Below are 20,179 nucleotides of genomic sequence, written 5' to 3' on the forward strand. Positions count from 1 at the left end.
TTGGCAAATCAAACATTCCTTAAAATACTAATGAAATACATCCCATATTTAAAAATACAGCTGAGATTATTGTGTTAGTCTGCTCAGGCTACCATAACAAAGTCCCAGAGACTAGCTAAAACAACAAAAATTTTGTATTCTCACAGTAGTGGAGGCTAGAGGTCCAAGATCAAGGTGCCAGCAAGGCTGATTTCTTTTGAGGCCTCTCTCCTTGGCTTGCCGACGGTAGCCTCCTGTCTTCACATCTTTCCTCATTATACGTCTGAGTCCTAATCTCCTCTTCTTGTAAGGAAACCAGTTATATTTGGTTATGGTCCACCCTAATGGGGCTTCCCTGGTGGTGCTAGTGGTAAAGAACCTGCCTGCCAGCACAGGAGATGTATTTGATCTCTGGGTCAGGAAGATTCCCTGGAAGGCATGGCAAGCCACTCTAGTATTCTTGCCTGGAGAATCCTGTGGACAGAGGAGCATGGTGGGCTAGTCCAGATGGTCACAAAGAATTGGACACAACTGATGAGACTTAGCACGCAGTACACTAATGGCCTCATTTCAATTTAATTACCTCTTTAAAGGTCTATCTCCTTCTGAGGTACTGCAAGCCAGGACTTCAACATGTGAATTCTCAAGGTACACAGTTTAGCCCAAAACAAATATATAATAACTTTATTTACATTAAAATAAATCCCTATTTATTGGACATCTTCAGAATCACTGAATATGCATGAAGAATACATTCACTGACTATACTTGAGAAAATATATGCATGAATATACTCATACAGAGACTCTTTGAATCAAGCTTTCAGTAAACTGGTTATTTTGGTAAACCTGACAAGTTGGCCATATGGTGAAATGATACTTGTTCAGTCGTCTCTCTGAGAATCAACAATTGGGCATATGGATCCAGAGCTGAAAACCTGTATGAACCACAATCTAACGGGACCTCCCCACCTCCAAGAGTATCACACTGTTCCCTGAGAGAGAAAAGCACCGAAAGCCATGATCGACTGTGGAAACAAGGGCAGCAGGTGGTTGCCAGGAGGCCAGGAAGAGGTGTTCTAAGGGAAGAAGGCGTGGGGGAACCTCCAAATCTGAAGTAGGTCAGTTCAGCAGAGTGCTCCCAGGGAGCCTCCAGATCCTGGTTCGGGGATGGGCTGGGGAGAGAGAGAGAAGGGTGAACCTAGAGAGAACTTCTATTTCCCAACTCTGCATTTCTTTTCCCCAGTCAGGCCACATGGGCAGTTCTGTGTCACACTTGCTACTTGCTAGTCTGTCCGCTAGTCAACCCTGTAGCAGCTTAAGCTCCCTCATGTCGAAGCCCAAGTCCCCTCTTTCATCCATTTAACAGTGAAAACCCAGGGTACTGGTGATAAACCCCTTTCCCCCTAGGTGCAAGTGTGCATGCTAAGTTGCTGCAGTCGTATCTGACTCTGTGACCCCATGGACTGTAACCTGCCAGGTTCCTCTGTCCTTGGGATTCTTCAGGCAAGAATACTGGAGTGGGTTGCCAGTCCCTCCATCAGGGGATCTTCCTGACCCAGGGATCAAACCTGAATCACTTATGTCTTCTGCATCAGCAGGCAGGTTCTTTACCACTAGTGCCACCTGGGAAGCCCTTTCCCCTACATCCCCGTCCACATTTAGCTACATCTTCCTCCCTCCCCCCTTTTCTTCCTTCCTTCCCTCTGCTTTCCCTCCCTTCTTCCCATCAGTCCTCTAAAAGAGATGACCCTCTTCCTTCCAGAATCAGTTTACCTGCTCTGGATCTCACTCCTCTACTCTGGGCTCCTCTACAGCCCCCCTCCCCTCGTGCCCCCTTTATCTTCAGCCACAATCTCTTCTTGTCCATCCTTTAGTACAAGCCTTCTTTCAACTAAACTCTACGAAATAAGCTACTGCTTTCACTCTCTCCACTCTGTTGCCTCAGTTTTCAGTCATATTTCATTTTTGTATTCCCTCCAGGACCTACCACAAGCATCACAGGCACTCGAGAAAAGTTGGTTGGATTAATTACTGGGGAATGAATATTCCTCAAGCGAGATGTGCCAGGATCATGCAGGGTGCAAAGACTCTGTTCTTGACTTTAAGGAGGGGGCGGAAGAGTCAGGGAGACAAGGTAGAAACATGGAAAAACAATGTTGCTAGAGCCAAACTGGAAACAAACATTAGAGAATCTTTAAAATGGAAGCATGGGGAGGTGAGCACCCTTGTGCGTCGCAGGGCTTCTGTGAGTGCGAATCAGTGAAATCATGGTGAGTGGCAAGTACTGTGAGGATTATGCCACAGCAGGGGGCACAGAGAATGAAGGCGCGTCATAAGGATGGGGGGATATTCTGGTTGGGAAGGACGGTGTCCCTGGTGGGAGGAAGGCAGTGGAGGACACATGGAATCTGGGCATAGGCCAGCTCTGGGGACCCAAATGGCAGATTTCCCATGGCTGCTGCTGCTGCTGCTGCTGCTGCGTCGCTTCAGTTGTATCCGACTCTGTGCGACCCCATAGACGGCAGCCCACCAGGCTCCCCCATCCCTGGGATTCTCCAGGCAAGAACACTGGAGTGGGTTGCCATTTCCTTCTCCAATGCATGAAAGTAAAAGTGAAGTCACTCAGTCGTGTCCGACTCTTAGCAACCCCATGGACTGCAGCCTACCAGGCTCCTCCGTCCATGGGATTTTCCAGGCAAGAGTACTATAGCGGGGTGCCATTGCTGGGCATCTTTAAATCAGACCTCAGAGCCCTGCAGGCCAAGCAGCGTTTACAGCCCTCCCTGGGCAGACCTGCTACCCTGGATTCTTTCAAGAACAAGGAAATAAGACCATGTTGAGTTGAGGAGGCCTTTCATTTGACAGGCTGAGGAATCAAGGAAAACACATCTGCAAAACCAGTCTAATCACCTTTGCTCCCATAGTAAGAATAAGAATAACAAAAAGATAATGACACATCTGTAAAATGCTCAGCATGTCTTGGGCCCTGTCCTGGAGTGCTCACTCCTTTTAGGAGCTGCCTCCTTTCCATGATAGCGAGCAACTCACAACCCATGGGTGTCCCTAGCACTTGCTGTAAGCCTGACCCACTGAACACAAATGAGGAGAGATGGTGACTGTCTCTCTTCTGTGACAAGGAGTGAGCGTACGATTGATAAGATCTGGGCCAAGGTCAACTAGAGTCCAACAAGAAGACAGACTGAGGAGACCAAGGGGAACTGAGCCACAGTCTGTCCCTCCTCCCTTCTGTGGACCTTTGGCTAAGGCCCCCTGCTCATTAGAGATGAAGCAGATACCCTCCGTTTAGTTTTGAATGGCACATACTTGGCTGGGAAGGGGAAGAACCATCCAGCCTTTTGTCGGATGTCAGCACCAAGCGCAGTAACTCACATCTCCATCCAGCTTTCAAGCTGACACTGGGCTCTCCCATCCATTTTCCTGTTTGAGCATCCTAAGGACTCTGTGGGTGGGCAAAACAGGTGTCACTACCACCATCACCATCCCCATCTGATTGAGGGACCTGCCAGAGGACTCACAGCAGGAGGTCAGCCTTCACCCTCTGGCTCCAGTCAAGCCAGGAAATCTCCATCAAATGCTGCCGAGGCATGTCTTTAATCAGGAGGACAGGGTAACCTGAGGGGCGTCAGCATGCCCACTGTCCTCATCACAGTCAATGCCTGGCACTGAGTGTTTGGAAAGAAGATAGCTAGATGCCTGGGACCTCACAGATGAGTCCAGAGAGTTGTGGGAACTCTCTCGTGCTCGGAGAAGTATTTCTGGGGAGATTTGCTGGCTGGAGCTACTTTGTCCCCAGGGGAGGCTGAGGAGGCCAGAGTCCTGGGCTCTTAAACAGAAGCCCACTCTCCCTGCCATGATCCTCGTGGAAGGACAGCAAACAACGCCATTCTTTTTGTTGAAGAATAATGGTCAGTTTTTCTAGGCTACCAGGCAAGTTAAGAGACATTGGTAAGAAAAATAAAGCCTCCAGTCTTTTACCAATTAATTACAACCCCATCCCCAACCCCCCTCCAAAACACACATTATCATATTCTCTGCTCTCTACTCACATTTCACAGGCCTGGGCACAGATCTTTATCTAAAGCAAGGCTCTGAATGGCCAAGTGGCATATTAGCTATTAGCTTGGGTCTTATGTTAGCCTTGATCACATTAAGCATGATCACATAAGGCAGAACTTACATCAAATCTGACAGTCTTGAGCCCATCCATTCACAACACCAACATCTAATCTGGTTTCCTATTTTGGGGGAATTTAATTCTCCTACCACTGCAGCCAATCACCTGTCAATCATCAAAGCTGCCTTTAAAACTAACCCAGGCCTCTATTGTGAATGGTTGTCTTGTCTTTCATAAATTAGTCCTTGTGAAAGTCAGGGATCATTCTGGAAACCTAAAATTCATGGTTAGGTATTTTTTTCTTGACTTGGTTTCAAAATGCCATATAGTCCTAACATAGGCATTCAGGTATCTCACAGAAGAAATCACAATTAATTTTAAAAACTACCTTACCAATCTATTTGGAATAACATGATATGAGTATAAATTCTAGTGAAAGTTTCAAATCTGGTGATATTAAAAAAAAATTAGGTTCACTTCAATCTTTTCAAATACCTCAATATTCATGACAATTACATTTAAAGTTAAGCAAAATATTTACTGCATGTAACATCTGTAACCCAAGGGTCAGCTTTGCCTCCATTCCAAAGCCCTCCTCTGGCATATACTGGGAAGGGGAGGTGGCCCCTGGAGTGCTGGGACCCTCTGGGGCTCTCTCTTCCTCCCAGAATTTATACTCCTATCATGTTATTCCAAACAGATGGGTAAGATAGTTTTTAAAACTTACACTCTTCACTTTTTGCCACCACATGGAAGCTAGACCCAGGTGTCAGACTTTTAGGAAAGCTGTGGAACTAAACGGAATTGAAATAAAGTAAAAAAATGAAAACTTCCAATAAATGCAGGTTTTTTTTCTGTAACCCAAGGAAGCTTTCCAACCTTTCTTAGCTGACACCCTCTGCGTCTAGTCTTGCTCTCCAGATCTTGGACCTCACCTAATACCTGCTGTAATTCTCCCCCCATTTTTCACAGTCAGCCCTACCCAGACCCACTTGCTCTCTGAAGCAATTCATTCTCTCAGTGCTAAATAACAAGTCCATGATGGGGATGGAGAGGGGGAGCCTTAAATATTTTCTGGATGCAAAGGTGGTGGGTATGCTCTTTGGTAACACAGGAAAACCACTCCCACAATGGGTTTTTATTTCTTCACTTTTGCTGAGTAGTTTTATGATGTTTACTTTTGTGGCTTGATAGGTTAAGATACTGATCATCTGCAGTATGATCAATAACTGACACTATTCTAGCAAGTCTGTAAATCAATGGCTAAGTTGATTTGGCTGGAATTATGCACAAAATGAAGACTTAAAAAACAGATTACTTCTTGGGAAAAGTACTGGTTGGGAAAGACTATAAGATAGGGGTAGAGTGTGAAAGGCAGAAAAGTTTGAAGGGTCTAGTTAGGACCTGCTCCACGGCAGGGAAGAGAAACCCAACCTCAAACCAGCAGAACAAAGCTAACTAGGTTATACAACTGGGAGCCTAGGCGGTAGAGCTGGCTTCAGAGGCTCAAACCGAATAATTAAGAGTCTTTTGATTTCTCTCTCTGCATCTAGATTCTGCTTTTGTCTGTGTTGATTTTTATTTGGGGGAAGCTGGAGTCTTATTTTTATCCTTAGCATTAGCTACCCTGGAAAAGAGGAAGTGCTTCTGATCCCGGAGGGCTCTGCAGAGTTGGCATGGGTCATGTGATACCCATCCTTTAACTGTGGGGGTGCAGGGGAAGTGAGGCTGTTTGGCTGGGCTTGGTCATGGGGCAGGCAGAGGGTCAGTTCTTAAGAGATTTGGTCTTCACTAGTCAGTTGGGCGGAGAAGGCGATGGCACCCCACTCCAGTACTCTTGCCTGGAAAATCCCATGGATGGAGGAGCCTGGTAGGCTGCAGTCCATGGGGTCGCTAAGAGTCGGACACGACTGAGAGACTTCACTTTCACTTTTCACTTTCATGCACTGCAGAAGGAAATGGCAACCCACTCCAGTGTTCTTGCCTGGAGAATCCCAGGGACGGGGGAGCCTGGTGGGCTGCCATCTATGGGGTTGCACAGAGTTGGACACGACTGAAGTGACTTAGCAGCAGCAGCAGTCAGTTGGGAGAAGGCTGATGGAAAAGATCATGAGCAAAGACAGAAGCCATGAAGCACACTGTGTACACACCCAAGAGAAGTCCATTTTGAGAAGATAGCAAGAAGGAAGCAAAAGCAGATACAACGAAAAGGGTACTGAGTACCTGTTGTGGGACTTTCTACCTCACGGGCAGTCTCTGTGGAGGTTTTTGAGTAGGATGCTGAACAGTCTGGAACTCCCTGTCAGGAGAGTACACTGGCACCACTATCTGCACAGGTGTGTGTGGAGAGATGCTGGAAGTGGGAGGCATTACAGGAGCATGGATTAGAGGCAGTGAGGCCTGGCCTCAGGTGACAGCAGTAACGGGAGGAAGGCGAGGGAGATGGGACACACTGAAGGCAGCTGAAGAGGTGACGCCAGGGCTCGGCAGGGGCAGGGGCAGGGGCCAGAGGGGGAATCTACAGTCGGCTTGTGGGTGGAAACAAGAGGACTGCAAGTTCTCCCCTGTGACGTCTTACTCCCTTGTGATGAAGGTGGAGCCTAAAGAGAAAGTGGAGAACTCAGGATGGAAGTAAAAGTAAATGACAGACAGGCTGCTACACTGGGAATCCCACCTTTTTGACAATAAAGGCTTTTGCTTTTTTTGGACCAAGCTGTGTTGTTTCCATAGGATAACCTCTCTAGTTTGCATGAATTTACCAGTCTGAACCCTCAGAGCAGATAGCTGAGGCTTATGCTGGAGAGATGCCTTCTTCCCTACCCTTGTCTACATATATTATCTAGTATCAGGTAGATGCCACTCTCACTTTACAGAGACGGACATTAACATTCAGGGAATTTAACTCACCCAAGGATATATAGCTAGATAAAGTGGTAGTCAAGTGAGCCATTTTCTCCTTAGGAGAAGAACAGAATGTATAAGCTTGGGCACATCAAAGGAAGGTGAGTGGACTTAGAACAGACCTAGGGTTGTCTTTGGAGCTAATTTGGACTTTCATTTCTATTGGCCACAGTGAACCTCCACTCCTCTCTTCCTTGGAATCTCAGGTTAACAACCAGACACTTACTGCAGACAGAGAGTAACAGACTGAATGTGGGTGTCAGAGATATGCTAGAGAGTGAAAAGAGAGTTCTGAACGACAGATTTTTTTTTTAAAAATCCCTGTGACAAGATTTAGAAAGACAATAGCTATTTTAAAAGTACACTGTACCTATGTTCATAAATGTCACCGAAACCCAAAGGCATTCTCTGGTTAAACATTTATTATTTGTGGGAGTGTGAAACTTGTTTTTCCTGTTTTTAAGTTTCAAGAAGCCAGGTGTATGTTCAAATGTCTATAATATGCCATGAGATTATTCTTTACACTCATTTGGAATGAAAATATCAAGCTTATCTTAGCTTTGGATAAAACATGCTATTTATATTTACCCCAATGTGCAACTGTACTGTGCTCGCAGGACAAGCCAGTTTTCAGGACACATTCCTAAAAGAACAAGGTCAGGTAATGAATGGAGATACATGGGATTGTTTGTACTATATACACAATAACTCCAGCAATGATTTATCAAAGCACCAATGAGCCAACAAATGAATCTGGACCTCTGACTGTTAAATGCTTGGACTTCAGTGGATTAACAAACTTAGAATAAAAGTTAACTTTTAAAAAATTACTCAAGAGTGTTTAAAAGCACTGACCCGTCAAGGGTTTTAACAGACTGCCAGTGATGATTCATGAGAGCTAATGACATGAAGGAAATCTGTTAAGTACTCAACATTTAACCCCATAAGGATGGCATCTAGAACAGCTCTTTCAAAAGCCTTAACTTTGTTTTGCAAAGAAGAAACATCATTGTTTCTAACCTTGTGAATAGTAAAAAGTGTGAATTTACCCTTCATCAAAGTAAGTTAGTGTATCATAGCTAATAGACGTTTCTAAAAATTAAGACCAGCTATAATCTTTTCCATCAACTGCAAACAAAAAAGGCTTGAAAGTTTAATATAATGCAGTTAAGCACCTGTGTTATTGGACACTGGCTGATGGAGAAGTAGATACAGTTCACGCTTCTGACTCTCATTCTTGTCTGCTGGTACAGACAGAATCAGCCTGAAGTTAAATGAAGCTCCTGATTCTCATCATATATACTGATCACAGGGTAAAAGATGGTTTACCCAGGAGGCAAGAGCTACAGAGTATTTTATAGTCACCTTGTTCTTTTAGAATGAACACATCTAAGCTCTGATAGTAATTACGCAGATACATCAAGCCCCAGACTTCAGAAAAATGACCTGGTGCCACTTATCTGGTCTCAGTTCAACATAGAGAAGAACCACAGAGGGAAGAACTGGGTAAGGTTCAGGATGCTGGGATCCTGGAGCTTCAGCCAACAAGCCCAAGCTCTGGTATTTGGAAATGAGGATCTGTTTTTGTTGGCCTCTTAATGCTCATGGCACTTAGCTTTAGAACCGTAAAAATGAACAGCAAACAAAGGTTTTCTTTTCACACATTTTCTTCTTCTAAAATTGCTTACCTGTTCAACTTACTGTGGAACACTGTTCTCAGACTCCTCCCACCTAGGAGTCATTCCCACTGTGATGGGGTAGTGATGCTCACAAGCCCAATACTCTCAAAAAGATGCCCAGATTTCACACTGCAACACAGACTTGCATTATTACATTTCCCCAGGACCCTCATGTAAAGTAATTCCAAGCCTGCTATAACCACAACATTTATCGAAGGCTTACTGTATGCTGAGTATTTTATGTGTTAAATCGACTTACTCCCTATGTCAAACTATGAGGCAATCCATCATGGTTTTACCTCATATAGGAGGAAACTGAGGCACACAGAGTCATACAGCTAAGTAAATGAAGAACTGAGGTTTAAATCCAGGTAATCTGGCTTCAAGGCTTGTGAGCTAATAGTTTTCAGGATGGTTATGAGAAAACAATCATCATAGACATAACCTGTTCTAACACAGTTTAAAATTTATTCTTTGAAAACTATTTGCTATTAATAATGAATTACATAAGATGTATCTCACAATTGACGTGACCCAAAATACGTAACAGCTTTCACCTAACTGGTGAAAATGGTTTCAGAATTTGTTTTCCTACCCCAAATCATTTAAAGTGAAAACTTAGTTTCCCATTACTTGATTAATTTTCAGTAAAATTTTGTTGCCACAAACTTTTTCTAATTCAAATATGGCTTAAAGATCTTTATGTTATGAAAACTGAATATTATATTTTTTAAATGTTTATTATCACTGAATCAAAAACTCTTTCAAATCCTGATGTTCCTTGAGGAAAAATTAAAACTGAAAGTCAAACAGGCAGCCTAAGCTTACAGAACTGTGATACAACCAAAGACAGAGCTTCAGTCTTTTGATGTAAAAGCTACTTATTACTCTAGTGAAGAACGCATACTGGCTTGAAAACTAATTAAAATTAATTAGAAGCTTCAAGCACCTCAGATGTAAAATCATGCATTATATAAAAAGTACTTTCAAGGTGAATTTCATTTTTAGAACTTGAACTAATTTAGCCTTTGAACTATCTGTCTCTCATAGAAAATACCAACAGTAGAGAAATGATTTATGAATGGCAATTTATGTAGCTATATGAACAACATTCAAAATTTCAAAAGGCATATCAAAGGGCAATAAACAAAATAAATACAGATTTACAAGGAAAAAAAACCCTATTTCACCTACACTACTGTTACGGTCTGGATGCTTACACCACGCCCCTCCCCACCCATTCATATACTGAAATCTATTCCTCCAGTGTGATGGTATTTGGAGGTGGGGCATTTGGGAGGTGAGCAGGTCATGAGGGTGAAGCTCTCTATAAATGGGATTTGTGCCCAGTAAAAGAGATCCCAGGGAGTGCCTTGTCCCTTCCGTCCTGTGAGGACAGCTGCCTATGGACATCTTGATCTTGGACTGCCCAGCCTCCCAGAACTGTGAGAAATAAATTTCTGTCGTTTGTAAGTTACCTAGGCTACGGTATTTTGTGATACCAACCCAAACGAACTAAGACAACCACTTTATATTCTGAAAGCAACTCATAACAGGTAGGTTTTATTCTTTAAAATCTAATGTACTTCACTTTCAAAATGCAAGTGTGAACCCATTTAACATATTTTATTTTAACAACTTCCTGTCTATAAACCGTTTAAAGACCAAGTTAAGCAACGCCATCTACAGGGAACCTTAGGAACAACAGTCGTATTTCTATGATCCACCCTATTTTTTTTTAATGTTTTATTTATTTATTGGACATGCAGCATGTGGGATCTTAGTTCCCTAACCAGGGATTGAACCCATGCCCCCTCCATTGGAAGCTCAGAGTCTTAACCACTGAACCACCACAGAAGTCCCCCACACTTTTCTTTGGGGGCTTCCCTGGTGGCTCAGACAGTAAAGAATTTGCCTGCAGTGCAGGAGACCTGGGTTTGATCCTGGGGTCGGGAAGATCCCCTGGAGGAGGAAATGGCAACCCACTCCAGTATTCTTGCCTAGAGAATCCCATGGATGAGGAGCCTGGGGGCTACAGTCCATGGGGTCACAAAGAGTCAGACACAACTGAGCGACCAACACTTTCACACTTTTCTTTAAATAAACACAGTTGTCTGTACTCTGAATTGACATCATTTAACAAGGAAACTAGCCACACTGTGTAAAAAGTCCCACTAAAAATCATTGTGGATTGTTAATACTTAATAACCAAACTTTACTTCCAAATTCACCAAACATGACCCATGATGGACCCTAGAGGTTATGAATTGTAGCAGGTTAAGATTTAAAACTATGTAACCTTAAAGACCTTGAAAGTTATAGTCTATACAGGGAGGAAATAAGTCATTGGAGGCTACACCTTTAATAATTTTCTTTTCCTAGCTCTTGAATCCTCCCCCCTCCTTTTTTCGGGGTGGCTACCCTGCTGCATGTGAGATCTTAAGTTCCCCTGCAGTGGAAGTGGAGTCTGAACCCTGGACCTTCAGGGAAGTCCCTCCCCTTTATTCTTGAGGAGTATCACCTTTACCTTCCTAGCCAAACTTTCTAAATTTTCACATATTTAGTTCCTAAAACTCAGCCCGGTTTATTTTAAAACATCCTATTTCATAGAAGATTACACATCAGATTCAAAGCTCTTTCCTCCCTTTATATAGATCTAATCATGGTTTGTTTTCATGTATCTCTTTCCTTTGATCTCTTCTCGGGAAGTAGCTGCTAGAAGAGGCTTCTTCATTGCAGTTAATTCTCAATCTAGGCTAAACATTAAAACCATCCAGAGCACTTTAACACATTAAACTCTGGTTTAACTGGACTGGGATGGAGACTAAACACAGTTTTTGTTTGCTTTTAATCTTCCAAGTACAGCTAGACTGAGAAGCACTGCCTTACTGGGTGGCTGGGTGGGGTGTGTGGCTCTCTAACTGGCTAGAGCTGCACTGCGATAAGTGGCTTATAGGTTTCATTGTGCACAGTGGCAAGCCCCACTTGGGCTAATTCCTGAGCGGTTCCTCCTGGCCCTGGTAGTCCCTTGAGATTTGAGCGTTGTCTATATTCTGTCTAACTCCCAGCTAATGGCATCACACCTCACTCGTCTGCTGCACCTGCCTTTTAACCACCCCATGTTGCTGCAGAAGTCCTAATGCCTTCAGCTCATATATCAACTCTCAACTGCCTGATATCCATCTTTAACGCCTCTCTGCCTGACAGTCTCCACACCACCTCTCCAAAATTCCCATGCTCTGGAATTAAACAGACATATTCATCTGCAGGATAAACACAAATCCAACCAGGTGGGAAAATGCTAGTCTACCCTTCTTGGAGGTATCCTGGATCTTGAATTCCTCCCCAGGTCTCCCTCCTGTGGCTTCTGAGTACAGACACGCTCTGTTCCCTCTCTCATGAGAGCTCAAAGGACTAAATCCCTTTCCTCAACATTGCACTTCCTCCAAAAGAAGGCCTCTCCCAGGTCTCCCCAGCTGTGTGTAGAAGGTAGTTAGTGACAGGGCTTGCTACATGACCTGGCAACCCTGAGGAAGCCTGGCAGTGCTTACTAATCACTATGGTTCTCTAATCTTGAACATGGTGATTGGTACCTTTTAAACTCTGCTTTGGCCTTATTCCAGAATAAGAAAAACAATCTCACTTCACTTTCTGTTACAAAGTAGTTAATCCTGTAGTCAGTACCTTATATCAGTTCCCCAGAAACAGATGGTAATGCATGTATGATGGTGGTTTAGTCTTTAAGTTCTGTCTGACTCTCGTGACCCCATGGACTGTAACCTGCCAGGCTCCTCTGTCCATGGGATTTTCTAGGTAAGAACACTGGAGTGGATTGCCATTTCCTTGATTTATTAAGGTGATAAAAAAGAAAAGGAGTGGAAATAGGACATGAAAGAAGAAGTAAAGGGGTGATTCTGGCAAAGCTGCCAAGAGGCTGATCTCATCCCAACCCCTCCAGGAAGTTTTGGTGTAAGGTCCCCTGTCGGAAGTAAAGGAACTGGGTTTTCATTACAGGAATGTCAAGGAGGACTTCAGCTGAACACCCACAGCTACTGTATTTTAGAAGTACAGTCTTAAGGGGAGGAGGGTGAAAGGGACCTGAGGAATTGGAGTGGACTACTAAGGCTGGTCATTGTTAATAAACTCATTTCTACAAGTTTTATATTGTTACGAAACAAGCCAGAAAGGGATCATTTGTTCTAAGACTTCACTAATAAAATACCTGGTATTATCTGTAACTAGAAAAATATCATACGCTTAGGTTACACTAGCTGCTTAGTAAGCTGATTAATGAAATGCTAAGAGCAGTTTCAGAGAAGGCAGTGGCACCCCACTCCAGTACTCTTGCCTGGAAAATCCCATGGATGGAGGAGCCCGGTAGGCTGCAGTCCATGGGGTCGCTAAGAGTCGGACACGACTGAGCGACTTCACTTTCACTTTTCACTTTCATGCACTGCAGAAGGAAATGGCAACCCACTCCAGTGTTCTTGCCTGGAGAATCCCAGGGACGGGGGAGCCTGGTGGGCTGCCATCTATGGGGTCGCACAGAGTCGGACATGACTGAAACGACTTAGCAGCAGCAAGAGCAGTTTGGGGAAAAAAACAAACAGCAGAACAAAAGTTAAAGACTGAAGAAAGCCTGAAGGAAAAAAATTTTCTCTTGATGTTAATCTTTAATTTCTCTAGGGCTGCTTTTGCTCTTTCTGGAAAGCAGTCACCTGCTTTAAATGTTTATTTTCTCTAAAGCTATTTCTGAAACATTCTCAAAGTCACAGGATCTCAAAAACAATGTTTATTTTAACACATAAAATGTGCCACCTAGCACCAATGCCTGTTAAGTACCAGCATTCCATCTGGTTACTATTACGCTTTGGAACCAGTGTGACTGGGAAGTCCTGACAGATCAGTCTGCGAACAGATGATTATCATAACATAAAACAGAGACCACACAGAAAAAAAATCATTTGGTAAATGTACACAGAAGTACACTTGTAGTTATTTAAATAGCTTTCTGTTTCATATAAATAAGTGATCACCAGTGAATTTAGCCACATTTTCCTGGAAGCTACACAGGAGGAAGAGTACACAAGCCACATAAATGCACGAGCCTGAGGCTGGGCCTTTTATTCTCACTCCATCCTCAAATAAAAAATTTTTACCAGGATGTTTCCCTCCCTTGCACCCTGACTTCTTCTGTCTTCTTTATTAACCAACCACAGTATAATTTATTATGTAATTCACAGGGTAAATTATACTATAATCAGTACGGTGAAGGAAAAGCACAGAACTTTGGTCACAAAACAGTCTTTTCGGTTTTTTTTCCCCCAAGTAAAAGAACACAAATATTAAAGTTGTCTGAAAAAACAATGAAGTGGAAGATACTTACAATAAAACCCATTGTATAAATGTTAAAACCCTCTCTTAAACTTATCTTGATGACAAATTAAAATTTACTGATTTGAATTTAAACATTATTAAAGAGTAACTGATACCTCTCTTTAGAAACTGGGTCAACTTACCTCTATTTTCCTGAAAACATGCCAAGCCAACCATGCTACTTCATTATTTTTGGCAGACTTTAGGCTAACCTCAGTACCTATTTTTATTGGAGGAGTGACTGACACAATGTTTCTTTTAAGCAGAACTTGATGTGGAGCTAAAAGTAAACTAAGTTGGATTTCAGGCCCATTGGTAGGTAGGCAGTCAGTCATTTTTCATATTGCAGGCAGCCGGTGGTGGTTGTCTCTAGATCGGATCCCTAAAGACATGCTGAAAAAATCTGTGAACACAATCTTCCCATGCTGTATTCACATGCTTCATTCATGTTATTAGCTTACCCACGTTGTTAGAGGCTTGGGTAACATGACTAAAGATTTCATGATGGGAATTTCTATAAGAAAAAAAAAATGGAAACCTTAAAAGACTGATTTCTTATTATATATTAAATATTTACTGGGTATTTAATACTAGGTATTATGCCTGCTGACAGCTAAATGCAATTCAAATGAATAGCTATATATAATGCTTGGAGATGGGGCTTTGTTAATGCCTAAAGTACAAGCAACCAAAGAAAGAACAGATATACTAGACATCATCAAAATTAAAAACCTCTGTGTTTCAAAGGACATACTATCAAGATAAGAAAAGGACAACCCACAGAATGGGAAGACAGTATTTGGAAGTCATAAATCTCGTATGAGTCTGGTATCCAGGATATATGAAGAATGTTTACAACTCAACAGTGAAGACAACTCAATTTTAAAATAGGCAAAGGGTTTCTACAAACATGTAAAAAGGCCAATAAGTACACAAAAAAAGATACTCAACATCATTAGTCATTAGGGAAATAAAAACCACAATGTGATTACCACTTCATACCTACTGAGATGACTACAATAAAAAAGATTAACAACAATAAATGTTAAGGAGGATATGGAGAAACTGGAAAATGCAGACAGTGCTGGTGAGAAAGGAAAATAGTATAGCAGCTTTGGAATAGTTTGGCAAGTCCTCAAAAAGCTAAACAAAGAGTTCCCGTGTGCCCTAGCAATTCCACTATGGGTATACACACCCTCAAGAGATGAAACACACCACACAATAGTTTCACATGAATATTCACGACAGGATCATTCATTAGAGCCCAAAGTGGAAACAACGGAAATGCTCATCAACTGATGAATGCGTGGATAAGGTGTGGCATATCCATACAAAGGACTACTATTCAAGTGTAAAAGAAGTGAAGTGCTGATGCACGCTACAATGTGGATGCACCCTTGAAAACACTGCTGAATGAAAGAAGCCAGATAGAAGAAGCACACATCATGCGTGATTCCATCTGTATGGAATGTTCAGAATGGGCAAATCCACAGAGATACAGACTGGTGGTTGCTAAGGGCTGGGGAAGGCAGGAATAAGGTGTAACTGCTAAAAGGTATGGGGTTCCTTTTGGGGGTAATGAAAATGTTGAAAATTAAAACGTGGTGATGGCTGTCCAATTAGGTAAATATACTAAAAATGGCTTAAGTGTAAACTTTATTGTATATAAATTATATCAAGTTAAAAAAACAAATGACTCTCTGCCCACCCCCCCGAAAAAAGCCTTTATATTTAGGAAATACAAAATTTTTATGCCTCAAAAAAAAAAAACAAAAAAACAAAAAAAAACCAACCTACTTTTAAAACTATACAACAGCTTTGGCTAAAACTGGATCCTTTAAGGCATAAAACATTTTTAATTCATTGTTTTATCTCTAGAACCATGCCACATAATAGTTGACCTGAATTACTAATCCCACTGCTCTTCTTTGTAGTTCCAACACCTACTCCTGATTCCAAAAAATGCACATTATCTGCTTTTGGCTAGAATGCACATAAATCAAAAAACTTCACCACAAGTCCAAAGGAAAGATAATAGAAACAAATGGAACTAAATCACGTTTAGCACCCTCAATTCATAAAAGTAATCTGTTCTTGCCTTATACCAGTCACATACACACAAGGTGCTGGGGTACAAAGGTAGATGGGACACAATTCTTCCCTTCTACACATTCAAATACAAGACACTGTATAAAATGTACTTATTATAATGGGTAAAGGAAGCAATCTAAAAGAGGAACATAAAAATTCTATTTAATTGACTGCATTTTTCTTTATTGGACAGACCAAAAAATAAAAACATATAACTATGTTATAGTTGGACTAGTTTAAAAAAAACACAAACTTGAATGGTTGGAGAGAGTTCACAAAGGTCAGAACTGGCATTTGAAAACCTCTAAGAGATAAAAGAAATTTATAAATAGCTAAGTTACTTGTCTGAGGTAATGCCCAATTATAAAGCTATGTAATTTACAGCTAGAAATGACCTTTACAAAAAAAGTCTGCCTTTTAGAGAAAACACCTGAGGCCCGATAAGTTAGGCAATCTTAACACTGAGCATTAGTGCCCTGGTTCTGTTAATCATTATAGCCATTTCCCCACATGAAAATTAATATCTGCATCATACTCAAGCTCAGAGACAGTGTCCAGCTAGTGAAATCACTTCAGAGGATGATAAGGCAAACATGTATTTACCGATTTTTTCTTTCTGATGTATAAAATGTGAATATCTTCACTTCGATATTCTTCATCATGTTTTTCCAAAGGAATTTTTTCAAAGTCAAAGTCTAGTTGAAGGAGCTATAAATTTAAAAAAGATGCAATTCAAATTCAATAATATGAACTATCCATTGCTGACAGAAATCAGAATGGTGGTTACCTTTGGAATACTGACTGGGAGGGGTATATGAAAAGTTGAGCTAAGCACTTGATATATATGCATTTGATATGTTTTAACTCAACTGAAAACTGATTAATGATATCAAATTTTCAAGTATACATTATTTCAAAAGTTCATTAAAGTTCTTCACAGTCAAGAAAAACATAAAAGTAAAAAACCATTTCACCATATATCTGAGGCAGAGTCATGAAGAGTCACTTTACCCAAAGTAACCCTTTCAGAAGATAAAACTGAAGAGCCATAAAGATGTTTCCTTAAGAGGAACCACTTGTCGTATGATGGATCTTTACCCATAAGAAGCATTTGGGTGACCACTGGAGGAAGATGGGTGAAACACAAATGGGATTCTAAGTACTACTTCTGCAGCTTCCTGTGGGTTATTAATTCTTGCAAAAGGAAAAAAAAAAAAAGAAAAAGAAAAGAACAACTTCAAAATAGGTAGGATACATTGGCCAAAGCTACCATAAAAATACAGTGGAAAATACTGAAATGAAAACATATCATGTTTCAACATATCACATATCATGTTTCTATGATGTATTCTCCAAAAAATATATACATCATTAATATGTTCCTAAAAGCCAGCAACTTGTCTGATAAACACTGAAAACTTTCTCAGAAAAGACAAGGGTGTCACATTATTATTTTACATGGCTTTACAAATACTAGATCAACAAATCAGAAAAGAAAAATAAAGGATCAGAATGGGGGTACTGGGGCGGGGGAGGCTGGCAGCAGTTGTTAGAATGGTGTGCTCTAAAGAATTCTCTCCTTGGGTTCATACAAGCAAAATGTTTTCCCTACTCAAAATTACCACAATATACTGAAACACAAAGTCACACATAGCCTCTCTGAAGGGTAATCCCTACAAAGGTAGATCTAATAGAGTACTCACCTCAAAATATTTTTTCTCGATTTCTGGATTTTTTCCCATTGTTCGCTGTTCATAACAACATATAATACAAGTCTCAGACCCACTGAGATCTTTTAGGGTTTTCAACAGTGGCTCCAAAGACTGTTCAAAAAGGAATATGATTTTTGTTAATGACTTTTAAAAACACATTTGTTTACTATAAAAGGGGGTAGGGGAGGCAGAGGAGATAATTATAACTCCCTTACAATTCACACATCTTTGAATCAATCCAACCCAGTAAACACAGTTAACAACTCTGTAACTAACAATTGGTAAACTCTTAACTAATCAACCATTGTATTAATTTCAGCTTCCAAGAATGGATTCAAGTGATTGCATTTTGGAGTACCCATGGGTAAAAATGGAATTGACAGCATTCTTAAAGCTTACTCTAACAATATTTAAACAATCAACAATTTACTTATGAAAGTAGGTCCAACTTTAACTTGAACATAAGTTGGTTCAATGTTCATTATTGTAAAAAAATGACTGATGCTTACATTATACAAACTGATATTCTAAAAGAAAAAAAAATTCTATAAATATAATAAATCTTGCCCCCAAACAATGAATCCTTTAGGATGCAACTTACAGCTAACTTAAAAAAAAAAAGAAATCTTAGCCTTTTACAGGAGATCCAGAATAAAAAATCCTTTAAAAATTTTACGGAGGCCTCTCCTAAAATGCACGTAACACTTTTCTCAATAAGGTTCAGGGACCTCTATGTTAATTATGAGTACATATACGTACTTCCTGGTGACCTTTCTCTTTGTTCATCAACTATGGAACATATATCCTGCATTCAGAGACGTTAAAATGCTAAGTAATGCGTGCTCCAGAATCCTCGAAATACAGTTTAAGTCTTCTAAAGGAAGAGACTCCACTCATCAAATACTCACCTCTTCGTAGTATATGCAGTCAGCCATCAGTATATAGTCTGGCGGAGAAGGAAAGTCTTCTAATTCTTCCCCCCTTAAAAACGTCAACCACATATTTTAAACTGTTGCTTTACTAATTTAAAATAGTCTTGTTTTATAAAAAGACCCAGAAATCTCCACTCGTATTAATCATGCTTTCAGCGAAACGCAATTTAAAGCAAGCTACAAATTGTTATCTTAAAACAAGCTGAAAGGCCATACAAACCATTTCAGTACCTTGGCTTGAACAGAACCAGTGACAAGATGCTTGTTCATATTTATATTCATCTTCAACAAGTCTTGCAATTCCTCAAGATCGGTGACTATAACATCTGCCCTATAAAATAACGTTGATTTACGTGTAGGCAAAAGAGTTGGAAGCCAGTAATCGGGGTTCCCGAACAAAGCGGCGTACCCTCCCGCCAGGTCTTACCCGAGGGTAGCGGCCATGAGCCCCACAGCCCCGGTGCCTGAGCCCAGCTCTAGCACCGACCGCCGGCTCAGCGCGTGGGCCCCATCGCCGGAAAATCCGGGCGTTTCCAGGTATTTACAAAGGACAATGGCAGCGTCCCAAACAACGCAACCCACGCCGCCGGAGCCATACTGCTGCAGTCGTAACACCGTGCCATCTCGCTTCTCCAAAACTCGCACAAAGTTCCGCAGTGGATCCTCCCCAGAGGACTCCAAAGAAGCCGCCATCGCTGCCCGGCAACAAGAGGCGTCGCACGCAGCGACGTCACATTCACGCGCACTATTCCAGGCCCCGCCTTGCCAGGGCCCCGGCGCGTCCCGGTGGCGGAGTTGGGGCTACGGCGCGTGCGCGAAGCCACAAAGCCTGGAAGGCAGCGTTCTTCCAGCGCTGCCCAACGGTGGGCCGAGGCACCCCTACGCGCGAAACCGTCTCATTCTCCCCTAAATTACAAGTGTGGCTTAACGAACGGGCAGTTTAAATCACTTTTCCAGACAACGCCAACCTGAGCGTTTTTACCTGGCTGGAGACTGATAACTCTTTTTTTTTAATTACTGTCTTTAAATCAAGGCAGCTTCCAAGATACTACCAAGGGTGGCTATAGTCTGCTTATCTCGAGTTCATAATAGGCTCCTAAATTTTCATCTCAAATGCATAAAACGGTTGCAGGAAGCTTGTGATTGCGTTTAACGGTGAAGACAGTTTCCCCTCTTCCCTCTAAAGTTTACATCACTTAAATTCTTTGGGATTATGGAATTTAAATTGCACAAAATAACTGAAAATAATGTGTGTGTATGTATTACTTGTACAGAATTCGACAGTCTTACCCCCTTGTTCCTTATAATGAAAACACATTTTAAAAGTCTTTTAAAAATTAAGACTGGGGTGATTTATTAATCTTGTTAGGAA

The 20,179-nt window shown here is 41.6% G+C and overlaps 1 protein-coding gene across 4 annotated transcripts; it reads right to left on the minus strand.

Annotated features, from left to right (window-relative positions):
• Positions 1 to 511: 511 nt before the first annotated feature.
• On the minus strand, positions 512 to 20,013 carry VCPKMT (valosin containing protein lysine methyltransferase). Of its 4 annotated transcripts, XM_055537577.1 has the most exons (7): positions 19,235 to 20,013; positions 19,028 to 19,138; positions 18,784 to 18,856; positions 17,867 to 17,986; positions 16,767 to 16,871; positions 7,606 to 7,660; positions 518 to 1,153 (listed from the first exon to the last, which is right to left on the minus strand). In XM_055537577.1, the coding sequence occupies exons 1-7, from the start codon at positions 19,498 to 19,500 to the stop codon at positions 1,101 to 1,103; spliced, it is 783 nt and encodes a 260-aa protein (XP_055393552.1). In that variant the 5' UTR covers positions 19,501 to 20,013; the 3' UTR covers positions 518 to 1,100. The 4 variants fall into 4 exon arrangements, with proteins under 4 accessions (XP_055393553.1, XP_055393552.1, XP_055393554.1 ...); XM_055537578.1 differs by lacking the exon at positions 18,784 to 18,856 and having other exon boundaries at positions 512 to 1,153; positions 19,039 to 19,138; XM_055537579.1 differs by lacking the exons at positions 518 to 1,153; positions 7,606 to 7,660 and adding an exon at positions 13,478 to 14,586.
• Positions 20,014 to 20,179: the final 166 nt, after the last annotated feature.

Source organism: Bubalus kerabau, chromosome 10 (genome assembly GCF_029407905.1).
Source record: "Bubalus kerabau isolate K-KA32 ecotype Philippines breed swamp buffalo chromosome 10, PCC_UOA_SB_1v2, whole genome shotgun sequence".
In the NCBI taxonomy this organism is placed as follows: Eukaryota; Metazoa; Chordata; class Mammalia; order Artiodactyla; family Bovidae; genus Bubalus; species Bubalus kerabau.

Bases quoted from the DNA above. Each gene is read 5' to 3' on its own strand.
- VCPKMT (XM_055537577.1), bottom strand. From the start codon at position 19,500: ATGGCGGCTTCTTTGGAGTCCTCTGGGGAGGATCCACTGCGGAACTTT. The intron at 18,857-19,027 runs GTTTGTATGGCC...GACGTTTTTAAG, and splicing joins CAAGCCAAGGTACTGAAATG to GGGGGAAGAATTAGAAGACT. The intron at 17,987-18,783 runs GTGAGTATTTGA...CTTTTTGAACAG, and splicing joins ACTGCATATACTACGAAGAG to TCTTTGGAGCCACTGTTGAA.